The 13,694-nt window shown below is 34.8% G+C and overlaps 3 protein-coding genes across 4 annotated transcripts; 2 read left to right on the top strand and 1 right to left on the bottom strand.

Annotated features, from left to right (window-relative positions):
• Positions 1-100: 100 nt before the first annotated feature.
• LOC105183854 (uncharacterized protein PFB0145c) lies at positions 101-4,694 on the top strand. Its single transcript, XM_025304142.1, has 2 exons — positions 101-198; positions 1,700-4,694. Exon 2 carries the CDS (start codon positions 2,509-2,511, stop codon positions 4,246-4,248), a length of 1,740 nt encoding a protein of 579 aa, XP_025159927.1. The 5' UTR covers positions 101-198; positions 1,700-2,508; the 3' UTR covers positions 4,249-4,694.
• A 649-nt stretch (positions 4,695-5,343) lies between these two features.
• Positions 5,344-6,648, bottom strand: LOC112589736 (uncharacterized). Its single transcript, XM_025304141.1, has 2 exons — positions 6,570-6,648; positions 5,344-5,708 (listed from the first exon to the last, which is right to left on the bottom strand). Exons 1-2 carry the CDS (start codon positions 6,578-6,580, stop codon positions 5,540-5,542), a joined length of 180 nt encoding a protein of 59 aa, XP_025159926.1. The 5' UTR covers positions 6,581-6,648; the 3' UTR covers positions 5,344-5,539.
• On the top strand, positions 6,470-10,336 carry LOC105183852 (Mitochondrial carrier homolog 1). Of its 2 annotated transcripts, XM_011142256.3 has the most exons (9): positions 6,470-6,661; positions 6,832-6,922; positions 7,042-7,175; positions 7,309-7,393; positions 7,659-7,824; positions 7,893-8,024; positions 8,367-8,553; positions 8,740-8,807; positions 9,116-10,336. In XM_011142256.3, exons 3-9 carry the CDS (start codon positions 7,071-7,073, stop codon positions 9,306-9,308), a joined length of 936 nt encoding a protein of 311 aa, XP_011140558.1. In that variant the 5' UTR covers positions 6,470-6,661; positions 6,832-6,922; positions 7,042-7,070; the 3' UTR covers positions 9,309-10,336. The 2 variants fall into 2 exon arrangements, with proteins under 2 accessions (XP_011140558.1, XP_011140559.1); XM_011142257.3 differs by lacking the exon at positions 6,832-6,922 and having other exon boundaries at positions 6,485-6,661; positions 9,116-9,308.
• Positions 10,337-13,694: the final 3,358 nt, after the last annotated feature.

Below are 13,694 nucleotides of genomic sequence, written 5' to 3' on the forward strand. Positions count from 1 at the left end.
CTCAATTAGATTTTCTACTCGAACTATGAACAGCAGATACGATATCAACCGCAATATTTGACAATCCGAAGACTGTCGTTGTCGGAAGATTTTTACTATCGTTTACCTTCAGCTTCTTCAGTGGCGGATGTGCGTAACGTGCGTCTCGTCGATATGCGCGCGCACTTTACCGAAACTTGGTCCGATAAAATGCACGAGGTAAGCTCAATGAACAGTACTTTCTAGTTTGTAAATTAGTGACAGAATATTTTCAATATATCGCAATATTCCCCGATAGGATATTATCGACTAGAATAATTCTCACCCTGCGATACTTCTCCAGGAAATGCGCCGCTGCTGCCACCTGGTAGTTCCCGAGAACGTATCTTCAATATTTGTTTCTAGAATTTCTTCATATTCTAGAGATTCCAAAGTATAGTAAAAAAGATTATACTCACGGTAACAATCTGGAAAATTTATTATCACCAACTTAACAAGGGAAATTCTGAAATGTCCATCACATATCGCGCGGAACATTTCAAACCATCTATCGTTTTCTTGAGTGATCAGTTAAATAATAACGGATAAGATTCGTATGCACTCAGCAAAGTAATCAAAAATCGTATATCAGATAATAAAAAATATAAAAAATAAATTCTTTCAAGAACTAAGAACTGACTGAAGAATATGACTAAAGAATGAGACGAGATTGTAAAAAGGAAAAATATAAATTAATTAAATTAAATCGTTAAAAATGTTTGATTATATAAATCAAGGGATGAACAGAAGAACCCGAATGTTATAATGCTATTTTCTATATTTAACAAATATATATTTAAAATATATATAAACTTAATACTTTTGATATCTTTATATTTTTATATACAGATATACATATAAATATGTGTGTTTCTCTCTTTTTTTATTTATTTTAAAATTCTGTTTTGAAAGACTTCCTAAACTGGTATACGTTGCAATAAGTTAGAATAAGATAAGTAATATTTCATTCCTCTCTAATTTATTATACTAATCTGCAGTTCAGGAAATTTTTCGAAAAAATAGAAATTATTTTTATCTTATCTTTTATCTTATATATATATGTATATATATATATCTATATATATATATATATATATATATATATATAGAAAATTCCATTTTCTACCAACCTTGATCATGTGAAATTTCCCAAAATATTTTACCAACCATTAATCTTTTCAAACCATTAATCTTTTCAGATTTAACTATGGATTTAGTGATGTTCTTTTATGTAACTTTCAGCTTCTTTTTTGTAACTTTCAGGTTTTCTCACCAGAAAACCTGAAAGTTAAGAAAAGTCCGAAGTAAAAGCGAAAAGTTCAACTAGACGGTCATAGATTTATGATATTTAATAAACATTAATTTGTACAGTGTTAACTGCACTTAAAATTTCGCTGACTCATGTTTTCAATTTGGTTGTTGATTCGTCCCGTATTTATTATATACTATTAATACGTTGTCCGTCAAAATTAATTTTTCTACTCTACAATGACATAAAACAGACTTAGCTTGATACGGATAATATAAACACGGACAAAAAAATGTATCGCTGTCACACATACATAACTGACCTTTTATGAACGATCGGTGATTACACACACATGATGCTGGTTACGAATGTATTAACATGCCCGTAAATCACTGACCTTTCTTTCTGACAAGGTTCCACTTTTCTTTCAAGGATCAAACGCTCCGTGAACATGTGCAAGCGAGACATGTGTATGCGAGATACGTTATACGTATACTGCAATACTACGTTATACTACGTATAACTAATACAAGACACCGCAGGTAGAAAACCAGCCGCTGGGTTCAACAGAGCTGAGATTTAAAAGGAACCGAGCGAATCAAATCTCGAGTACGATGGAATGACCAGTCAGAAAATAACGCAGGTAGAGGACGCCGGATTTCTCCCACGCTTTCTCCAGACGAACGTTGTTCCAACAGTCCAGTTTGAATAAGAAGGCGAGAACGTCAAGGATAAAGGAAAAACTACATTCCGAAACATGATTCCGAAACAATGATTCAGTGTTGTAAAGACTTTTGAGTGTTGTAAAAACATAAGAAATAATTACTCTTCAATAACGGATAAAAGGTACGAAATATATTCTTTTTACATTGTATCAATTATTGTGTTCTCTAGTATCACAAGTAAATTATAGTATATTATAAAACATTATATGTGCCAATTCTCTCTCACACTTTCACTGTTAACAATTTGCATAGTTTGTACATAGTACAAGTTTGAATACGATTTGAAAAATTCGAATGCTTCCATCGCGTCGTTATTATCACTGTCGATAAAAGCAATAAATCTAATATATTAATAGATATTTTAATACATATAACTTTATATTAAAAGATTAATATAGACAAAACAGAATAACATATATTCAATCGTTATTACTTCAGCTTTATATATAAGTATATCGTTGTAAAATTATAATTTTTATTTATAACGTTATAACAACTAAATGGTGTTCTTGTTATATGCAGGAAACTTTTATTCAACTTAGAGATGTTCTAAGTTTCGAAAGATCGACGGGACCCGTTCGATTGGTCATCATGTTGTCGATGAAACCACTTCTCTACAGAGTCGAGACGTACATCGTGCCTGAAATAAATAAATACCCGGCACAAAAGTTCTCGTCTCTCAAGGAGACCGACGACATCCAGCTGACATATACGTCAAGAATCGTTGAAGAAAAGGCATCCGAGGAGAATCAGCAAAACCTTGAGGATGCTTCATCGCTCTCGCATGGAAAATACATAGAATCGACGAAATATTGCGTGCAGGACATGCATTGCAAATCAACTGATGTAAAAATCGTGGAAGATATAATGAATAACAGAGAAACCGTATGCGACAAGCGGCTCGAGAACGACGATTTTAAATATCAAAACGACGAGGAAAATCTCTGTACTCACATCGAAGAGTATCTGAATATGCAAAAAATAGAATATCAAACATTAATTAAATCACAGGATTCATTTTATCCTGTACGACATTTCAAAAGGGTCAACAGCTTGATGTCAATCGACGAGAGAAGCGAGAGTTCCTCGAATACTGACAGCAAATTGAGTGATCTCTGCCACCACGGCTACAAGAATGGCTGCACTGCGGCGATTCCGTCGCCCGAGGAAGTTAGCGAGGAAGTCTTCCAAGAGAATTGGCTGCGGAAGATCGAGACGCTGCGGCAACGTGAGGCCGCCGTGATAGCGAAGGAAATGAACTTGCAGAATCGAGAGAGACAGTTATTCCAGAGGGAGAAGGAAATTCAAATCATGCAGAGGTTACTGCAAGACAAGCTGAGACAGATAGAATGTGAGCAGAAGCAGCAAGACCTGCGGAACGTCAACAAAAGGCTCAAGGAAGTTGGGCGGAAGTCGAAATCCGAATTCCGAGAGTCTCAGGAGCAAGATCATTCGCTGGAACGAAATGAACACACGAGCATCGTTCAAGCGAACGAGCCTGCAAAATCGGAGAAACCGAGGAACATTCTACCACCTGTCGATTCATACGAGAGAATCAAGGAACTTGAAAAGAAGCCGAGGAACTTTGTACGCTCGAAGAGTTACTGGTCGAGACATTCATCTTCTAATAAGCTTAACTCATATAGCAGCATGAGATTCAAAGAACGACTCAAAGAATCTAACGACGACCTCAATTCCACGTTATCCGCTGATCCTGGAGATTCGTCCTTCGTGAAGACGTCCGAACGTTTCAATCCGGAAGCCTATAAAAAGCCGTACGCTTTTATAAGGTCAGCAAGCGAGCGTTGGAACAAACAGAATTATAAGACTGTCTCAAAAGTGCAAATTATGCCTGAGGAGAAGCTGCAAGAGGAAAAGGTCCTTCGTAAACTTAGCGAGAACATAAACGCCACACAGGATAGGGACACCAAGTTCCAGAATTACGGACTCGTGGATTGCAGACCAGACAAAGTTCCAGCGACCATGGTACCGAATCCGGAACACAATCCTACCAACGAGGAGAAATTCTCTTATCTCGACTTGGCGACTGATAAAAAGGCACCCAGTCGTTTGAAGGACAGACCAGTTTCCTGGAATGAAAAGACTAATGAGTGGCTGCAGAAGAAGCGACAGGCGTATAATTTGGCGACCAAAGAGTCGACTGAAAATAAGGAGAATATCCAGTGCAATATCGTTATGAAGCAAAAGACGAAGAACTCGAAGGTTAAGAACAAGATATTTACTATGTTCCATTAACAAACGTTCCGTCTCTCGGCACACTTATTATTGCACACGCGCCGCTTCCTAAAAGACTGAAGATTTGATGATCTAAGGATTAGTTTACTGTTAACTATATTTGAAGAATAGATGAGATTTTACATGAAAATTTGCAATAGTTTTAGTGCAACACTGAATATAATTATAGATCAGGTTTATAGTATATTATAGTTATTAAATATAATTATTTACACTTTCAATGCTTTTTTCTATAAAATGCTTCGTAAGTGTATATAAACAAATAACATTGAAAGTGTTAAGTATAGTCTTGAGGTATAGTCATAAGCTTAGTATACAGTCGATCAAGAGCGTGGTCGGGTCAATTTATAAAAATATTTATTAAATAAAAATTTTAAATACATATATACATTGTACCCGATGAGAATAAGGATGCAATTATGTCAATAACGGCATATCCGACAAATTTCGCAAAATAACTGCTTCAAAGTGTACGTACGTTTTCCACAAAGTTTCTGCTTAATGTATGCTCACACATTTTCAATGGGATTTGCATCGGGCGACTGCGACAGCCAATCCAATTATTTGAAGGTCCTTGCCGCTACAATACGCCGTCAATTTGGTCGAAAGTATGCCTCGGAGATGCCAGGCAATTATCGACGCCGGTGGTGACTGGATTATTGACATAATTGCATCCTTATTTTCATCGAATACAATGCATATATGTATTTAAAAATTTTATTTAATAAATTTTTTTATAAATTAACCCGACCACGCTCTTATTTGACCGATTGTACATATCAAACCTGATAATTTAGAGAAATAGAAATCATGTGTTCACTATCTGTTCATCACAAAATCGCATTGTCATTTGTTATATTTCTTGCTGTAATATTAAAGTACAATGCATAAAACTATTACCAATGAGAAATATAAAAAGAGAAATTAACTTTAAATATATAAATATCAATAAACCTGTTGCATCATTGCTTAAACTACATGTATATTAGTCAGATACATTTGCGATCTTTGTTGTTTGTATATTAGAGCATTTATTTGTTGACTCACATAGGACTAACTGATTCTGCTACTTGTTGAATGAAACAATAAGTACAGAATTAATATGGCCAAGAAGGTGACTCTCCTGGCTTCATTTCTCTGCCATATAGAGCAGATTTATCTCGGAACATCGTCATTCTCTCTGTTTCCAGTCGGTCAAACTTGTAGCCAAGAAAGAAACCTGTTATTGGAAATATGAGTGTCCAGTACATCTTCCAGATGTGCTTCTGTGTCTGAAATATATTGCCACCACTCATTGTTGTTTCTCTTGGTCTTTCTCAGCAAGTTGTTGCTTCCAACGAGCGGTATGCCTCAAATCCGCGTAGATACTGAGCACAGTAACTGTAGGAAAGATCACGCTGATAAAGTTTCGCTTGACAAGTCTAACAAACTTGTTTGTAGTCTTGGGTTTGTCCATCAAACTGAAACATACAGAAAAGTTCATGTGAGAAACCAAACAACAATGGAGGAAATTAATAACACTCTCGCGTTAAAGTTACTATAAAATTCGCGTAACAATAAAATAGCTCGCTACAAACTCAAAGAAAAATAAAACTAGCTTGCGTCATCGTATCACAAGATTACACGAGACAACGTGGAACAAAAAACTTTAACAAACGTCCTGAAAAGTATGAATGACGTGACAAGGAAGTAAAAAGAATCAAAACGAACAGAATTGAATGAATTTCTTACGTCCTAAGAACTACATCGGCTGACTGATCCGATATATTTGAAGGTTATAGTCAAGATTATTATGTAATATACGTCACAATCAACGAGAGCGAATCAAGATCACGATTCGTAATGCATGTCGCCAATCGCTCGTCGTGTTTTCTGTCAACCTTTTGCGAGAAGTATCCATTTGAATAGTGCTAAAATCCCGAGTGAAATTTATACCTATCTTCGTTCACGTAATACGGCAAACAATTTGAGTAAATCCAGCCGGGTGTCAAAGATCATTACCGCACGAAATGAAAGTCGTCGTCGGAATGAATTGCCGATGAAATACAATTTTCATCGGTACGGACGGACGATATCGTTAGGGCAGCGTTTTCAACAGAGCTGGTGCATGGAAAACGGAAAGATAATCTTGATACACTCCCGACAATATATACTTGCTCTTGCGCGTATTATCTGATTAAACCTGATCGTCATTCGGAGCACAGCTCCATCGAGGTGCGAGACAGTCTTCGAGAGCACCCAAAGAGTTCATATGTGACAATATTGTCCTAAAAAAGGACATCAACATTTGTTGCATTTGGAAGTAAATAAGAATACTTTACCACGGCGACATCAAACCTTGCTGCTGTTGATCGCCGTCAACGGCCACTCTCCATTGGTTCGAAAGACGGCACGAAAATTCCGCGAAAAATAGGTAACTCGGAACGAAAAAATGTCAAGCATAAGTTCTTGATTTATAGTTATACTTTATACGTATTAATTTGATTTTGATATTATGTCAGTACTGCATTTACTTTTCAGTAACAACGAATATGGTAGTTTAAGCCAATCCACGCTTAAAAATACTTATGATTTATTTTGCAGATATTGGGTTAATCGCGAATTCCCACAATTATCAGTTATTTATTTTAATAATTTTATAGAATTTGAAAGTTTTTGAAAAAGTTTCTCAAAGGTATAGTAAAGTTCTACTATGATTTATTCTTAAAAATAAATCTCGGTTTTGATATCTATAAATTTTCTTGCTAAGAATAAGTCCTTGTGAATTTTATCTAATTTATTTATGTTCCCTAGGAAAAAGAAGATATAAACATTTATCAAACATGCCACCACCAAAAGACCCAGAGGTCCTATGGTCAGATATAGCCAGCCGTATTTTAATAAATGTGGTTTCTCATCCTATGGAATATGCCAAAGTTCTGATACAGGTAAAATTATGTATAATATTTATTAGCCAATAAGATCTTCACATAAGGGTGTCATACATTAAAAAAATTTTGAGATAATAAAGAAATAAAAGAGACAATAAATAATATATAGCTAACTTATAAAATACTGCAGATTGGACATGAACCTATTCCCCCAAAACCAACTGTAACTTTATTTGGAAAACCAGCATTAAAATTACCTAATATTTTTGCATACGGTAAGTTTCAGATTAAATTAAATTCTTATGATTTGCATTATATTATATCTGCAGTAGATTATATTATCCGCCTCGCTGTTGCTGCGCATGAACTTGGTGCAAGACACAACTGTGTCTCTTGATTTTAATTAAAAATCTGTATAGAATCAGGAATACTTAAATAAGGCAAATGAAATGAAAGTTTCATTATTTTTATTATATTATATATTTTTTATTTTAACTACCTTATATTTTGTTCTATTATCTATTTCATGTTATTTTTCAGTTAGACATATAAAAAGAGTAGATGGCTTCACGGGTTGCTATAGAGGTTTGGTACCAAAGTTATGTTCTTACACAATCAGCACAATAGCATCTCAAAAAACTGCAGAATATTTGCAGTTAGATGTGATGCAAAATGAAGATGAGGATGAAGAAGATGAAAGCGTGAGGTATGTGCAAAGTGCAAAAATGAAAAATGTAATATAAATTACAATTATATGATTTCTTATATTTGCAGGCGTAAGAAATGTATACGTGAGCTTACAAGAGACACAATTAGTAGAATAGTTGCGATCGTAGTTAGTCATCCTTTGGAAGTTATTTCATTAAGGATGATGGCACAGTTTGTGGGTAGAGAAGTAAAATATCGGTATATATTATGAATAAATATCACAATGCAAGTTTATAATATCCGGAGAAGAAAAATCAATTTCTTTCGTTTAGAACATGTATCACAATCTGTATCACAAACAGTATAAGGTTTAAAAATATTATTAAATAATACAAAGTCTTTAATAGTTAAATTACGAGCAAAATCTTGTGTTAATTAAGAATCACAGTGCACATATTCTTTTCATTTTTGTGATAGAATATAATTTGGCTGTTAAATCTTTGGATATTTGTTCTTTCCTCTCTGTTCGCTTCATTTGTCGTTATTACGACAAATTATTACTATATACTATAACAAAATTCACTCATATTTTTATAACAGTGGTATATTCTACTCATTTGTGGAGATCTACAAGGAAAATGGTTTCCTAGGATATTACGCAGGATTGATACCGCGTCTCATAGCGAATGTCTCAGTTTTGATACTAGCCAGTGCCTCCACATATATCTTAAACAATTACGTCGTTCACGAACAAGCGATGAAAGCATACACCGCGTCGACCATGAAAGTAAGCGAATTGCATATTCAACAAAATTGTTTGATATAAAATTATTTGGCTGTATCAAGATATACATTTATACGGTATATTTTCAAGCTATCGTTAGTACTTTACGAATATCTATGTAATCAATGAATGTACTTATCTTAGATATTATGTTTCATGTATATTAGCTATTAAGGAAAAAAATTTTAGTTTTTAGCTACGACCATCACGTATCCATTTTTGGTGGTATCACATTGTATGGCAGTAAATAACTGCGGGTAAGTAAATCCTGATATTAATTATTTTTATTAGAAATTAACAATTTTTACGCTTACTTGTACATTCATTTTGAAATTATATAATATCAAAAACTATAAATTCATTTATTGTAGATAAAAATAAGAACATTATCTCGAATGTATATTTTGCTGAAATAATAATAATAATAATAATATTCCTTTGAAAATATTAATAATTTCTTTTTAATTTTATATTAATATTTTTTGTTGCACTGCAGCACTACCATCTGTCAATCAGTCAATAAGTAAGATTTATACTAATTCCACAAAAATTTTTGTCACACCAGATTGGTAGCCGGTATGCCACCACAAATGCCGATCTACGAAAACTGGATACAGTGTTGGTCCCATCTGACAGCCAATAACCAGCTGAAGAGAGGTAGCAGTTTGTTATGGCGTTACTATACCGGACCGCAAGTGCTGATAAACGGCACGCTAATGCCGATTACGAGTGATACTTTCTACCAATCGGTGCAGTAATGAATGTCTCAAACAAGTTGAAAAAAAATCTTTTGTCAAATTAATAAGCAATAGATAGAAGACGCGTAACAACATTACCTTATGCAAAAGGCAGTTGCATATTATTACTTTTCTGTCATCTTGTAACCGACACGATATATTAAATTTTCTTTCCAAAAGAAATCGAAAAAGGAAAACTCACATAGTTTTTCCAAATTAGACAATGACGAATTATATAAAATATAAACATATTTAAATAACGATTAATGTGCATATTTGTACTTATTGCTTTCGTTTTTTTTATTTATAAAACATGACTATTCGCAAGAATTAATTTCTGAAGACACTAAAAAAAATAGCAACATATATAAAGTATATTAATTTGAAATCGCATAAATTTCTCCGCAGCGTTCGTATCATTGTCGTATTGAAAAGTATATGCATTTTTACTTTATAATTTATAATTATCGCAAAACTTCGAGTTATATTAGCTATGATAGGCAATGATAATGAATGAGCAACAAAACGAAAAAGAAATTTTTCACAAATTTAATCGAGCTAAATTTTTCATTTTTGGTTACATGAAGAAATTTCAGTATATCTTTGATTACCGTACGTGCTTCTATCGAGTCGATTCTGTATATGTAATATTTTTCAGGTATTTAATACAAATGTTATATAAAGAAGTGCATTCTGTACACTAGCATTTGTTAGCAATAGTGTAATTAGCAATAGTATTAACTATATCAATTTTACGTTATGTTTATACAGCGTACATATAGTTGTACAGTCATATAGTCATAAAAAGGAAAGAAAAGAAAGATTCAGTGGCAACGAATTTTTACGTAAGATTACACGAAAATGTTTTAATGCGTTAAGTACTCTTGAATTGCATTATTGAATCGATAGGGTACTGTGCCTCGAGATAACATCGCAATCCATAAGAGATAAGAATACAATTAATAGAAATACATTTGAGGACGCTATAAATTTCGAGACTTGATTTTCTGTACAATATCAAAAAGAAGTAGTAAATATGCTCTTCGTCATCCTCTGAGACACATATGTTTACCTATATAAATTCGCTAAAAAACTAATCGATCTCTATGATAACATTTCCCGGTATCATCTCCCAATTCATAATGAAAAAGTGAACCGATATTAAGATCGTTTGAGGTAATTGTAATTGAGGAACCAAGATGGTTAAAGACAGATGCATCTTCTGAAGATATTTTGTTGTAACGGATGAAAGAGTATCTTCATGTATCAAATACTAATTCATATATATATTCTCATCTGAAATTTATATTTCTTTCAAATATTAGCTTATCTTGAGAGAATAAATGTATAGGAAAAGTTTTCAGTAGAAAGCATTTTTTTTTTTTTCAACATTGAAAGTATCCTCGATTCGTCGTTTTCAATTGAGATGGTTGTACCATTATGATGGGTGTCAAACAATAAGATCAATAAGGCAATATTGAGTTCCTCTAACGTAAATTTGTAACTTGCCTGTTAATTTTGTAACGACAGGATTAACTATTACTTGTAACTCTTGTTACAAGATTAACAGGTATCATTATTCCATGACATTACGATAATTATTGATCTCATCTTTGAAAACATATCATCGCAAGAGTCTCGGTTGATCCTGCATCGGTTTCCGAAACGAAAGTGCACGATCGGGATAAATACATACCTATTAGGGATTAAACTGAAATTTAAAAAAACTGGAACAAACATTGCATAACTGCGCAATAAAAACTGATGATGAAAGAAAAAGCGAGATATATTTCTGCTATGTTGACAATTAAGACTTTATTGTTTCGACAATTAATCGACTTACAAGTGCGTCTCGCGTCGGTAATCGGTAGGATCTTTATTTGAGTATTGCATTCGTCAATTTTCACAAACGTCTTCCTATTATATATATATATATATATGTGTATGTATATATTTATATTTATATACTGCGCCCTATAGGAGAGCAGCGGGTGGAAGGTAACGCGGGAGATTCTAAAGCTATGTCTACCCCGCGGCCGCTAACAACACACACGTATAAAAAAAATATCGACTCGCGCTACAATCTTAAAAGTGTTTGTACAGATACATGCACTTATTCTTGCTTCTCAGGCATTGAAGTTTGAACTATTATTATATATAATAGTCCGCGCGTACACACGACAGTGGCTGGCCGAATGTGAATAATGAACAGGGTTATATATATACAGCGCGTCCCACGACTGGTCGGTCCGTTTCCTCAACGACAAGCGCATAATTCGTTGAATTATCGGCAGCGATTTATTTTCGTTGGATATCCTCGGCGTTAAGATATCCGAAGAACCAGTCAGTTTGAGTCACCGTTAGAGCCCCGTAGAGAGAGAGAATGAGAACAATTCGCAACGTTGACAGGTCGAGATCGTTTTGATTTGATATTGTAAAAAGAACGCGTCACGAAAGAAGATCAAAGTTCTCTCGTCAGTTGGTGGATTTTTCCTGTTTTTAATTAAGCTACTAGAACAAGGAAGGATCGAATTTTCGCGCAATCTACCGTCGGAAAGTGAATATTAGCTTTGGGACACGCTGTATCTCTCTAATCGATGCTTGCTCAATTATTTCTAGTCGGATCTACGAAGCGGGGACTCTCTCGATGTCTGAAAGTAATCCTAGATTTTAACAAAGTAATGATTGTTCTGCACTCTCGATCTAATAATAAAATAATTGTACTCTTCTCGCGTGTTTGCGTTGTAAGTGTTAATTGTATCGTAACTTTAATATAATATACCTAAGAGAAATCAATCTCTGTCACCTCGCTCACGGTGGGGAACGAACAAATGCAGTAATAGTTTTGGTCATTACTTCGCCGGAGATTCGTTTCTCTCCCTCTTAAGAACTAAAACGCGGACGCGCTTAAACGTGACGCGAAGCGAATAATCTCGTTGCACGCAATCAGAGACGACTTATCTGTCGACAGGGTGCATATTTGATACACACATACACACACACGCACATACATATCGCCGGTCTTACAATGTATATATAACTCTACGCGATATGCTGATGTATTTTTTCTCGAGACAGTTTTACAGCGAGACGTGACTATGTGCTAAAGAAAAAAACAACACCAGCATTATTAGAACAACCGCTAGTATTGATTCATGAAATATACAATTTTCGTATGCATATACATATATATGCGTATATGTATATTCGTAAAGTCTCTTATCTCGTCTTATTTCGTTCTAAAAGTTTAGATTGTTGGCTATCAAGCTTGATCTCCTCAAGCGAGTCGCGCGAACGCGTTGCAACCCAAGCTCGCTTTCTACTATTCTCGCGGTAATAAACGTCGTGACATTATCCGTCGATGTCGATCGCGTTATTATTATCTTAAAGCTGTCAGTATAAAAATTAGTCATTTCGCGAAAAAGCACTCCGGCTTGAAAAAGAACTCCGATAAACGGCGATCTCGCGTATCTCGCGACTGAGCGCGCACAATTTCGTTTCGTTCATCGTGAAATCGAGATGCAAGGCCGTCGTTGTCACAACCGTCTCGAGTAATCGCGTTAAAACAAATAATATCGAAGGGTCAAGGGCTTATACATCGCGCGAGTGTGGATCGCTCCCTAAAGATCCTACTAATCTCATTTCCGGCGTAACATGATAAAAGATTCAGACAATCAACATTCAATATTTATTCAACCATCATTGCTTATTATCGCTCTCTATTAGGTATGTAACAATCATTTGATGTCGCCGAGTCCGAGCGTCAAGTACGCGTAAATGGGAGCAGGAGGAAGAAGAAGAGGAGAAAGGAAGGAAGGAGTAAAACCTTCTCCCTAGGCTTCGCGGAAGGCTATATACATTTGCATATTGAGAAATACTGCACGCGCGCGTGTTCGGGAATGTTGGTTCGAGATCGAAAGCAAAAGGCTAGCATACACACACACACACACATGCATACATAACGAAACGCGACGCTTCGCGAGGTTTAAATAATAATCATAATACACAAATATACTCGGTGTATATACTGTGTATACACACAGAATGAACTGTTCAATATTCACATTCTACGACGGAGAGCACGAACTCGATAGCTACTGATCTTGGCATTAGTCTTCCTCTTTGCTTATTTTTATTTTTTTTAATTTTCTTTAAATATTATGCGTATGTACAAAAGTATATCTCTTACAATGTACGAATAATAGAAAAGAAACAAAAGAGAGAGAGAGGGACAAAAGGGGACACAACTTAAAAGTAAAATAAGGTGACAACATTACCAAGGTAGCGCAATAATACTTCTATGTCAGTTAAAAGTATCTGTCTCTTGTGAGAACGAGTGTGTAACCGACGAACGCGTGTGACGAATGCGGTATTATGTCACGTGAGTGTAACGTTACTTTGTCACAT

The sequence above is a fragment of the Harpegnathos saltator genome, unplaced genomic scaffold (assembly GCF_003227715.2).
Source record: "Harpegnathos saltator strain DR-91 unplaced genomic scaffold, Hsal_v8.6 scaffold59, whole genome shotgun sequence".
Classification (NCBI taxonomy): Eukaryota; Metazoa; Arthropoda; class Insecta; order Hymenoptera; family Formicidae; genus Harpegnathos; species Harpegnathos saltator.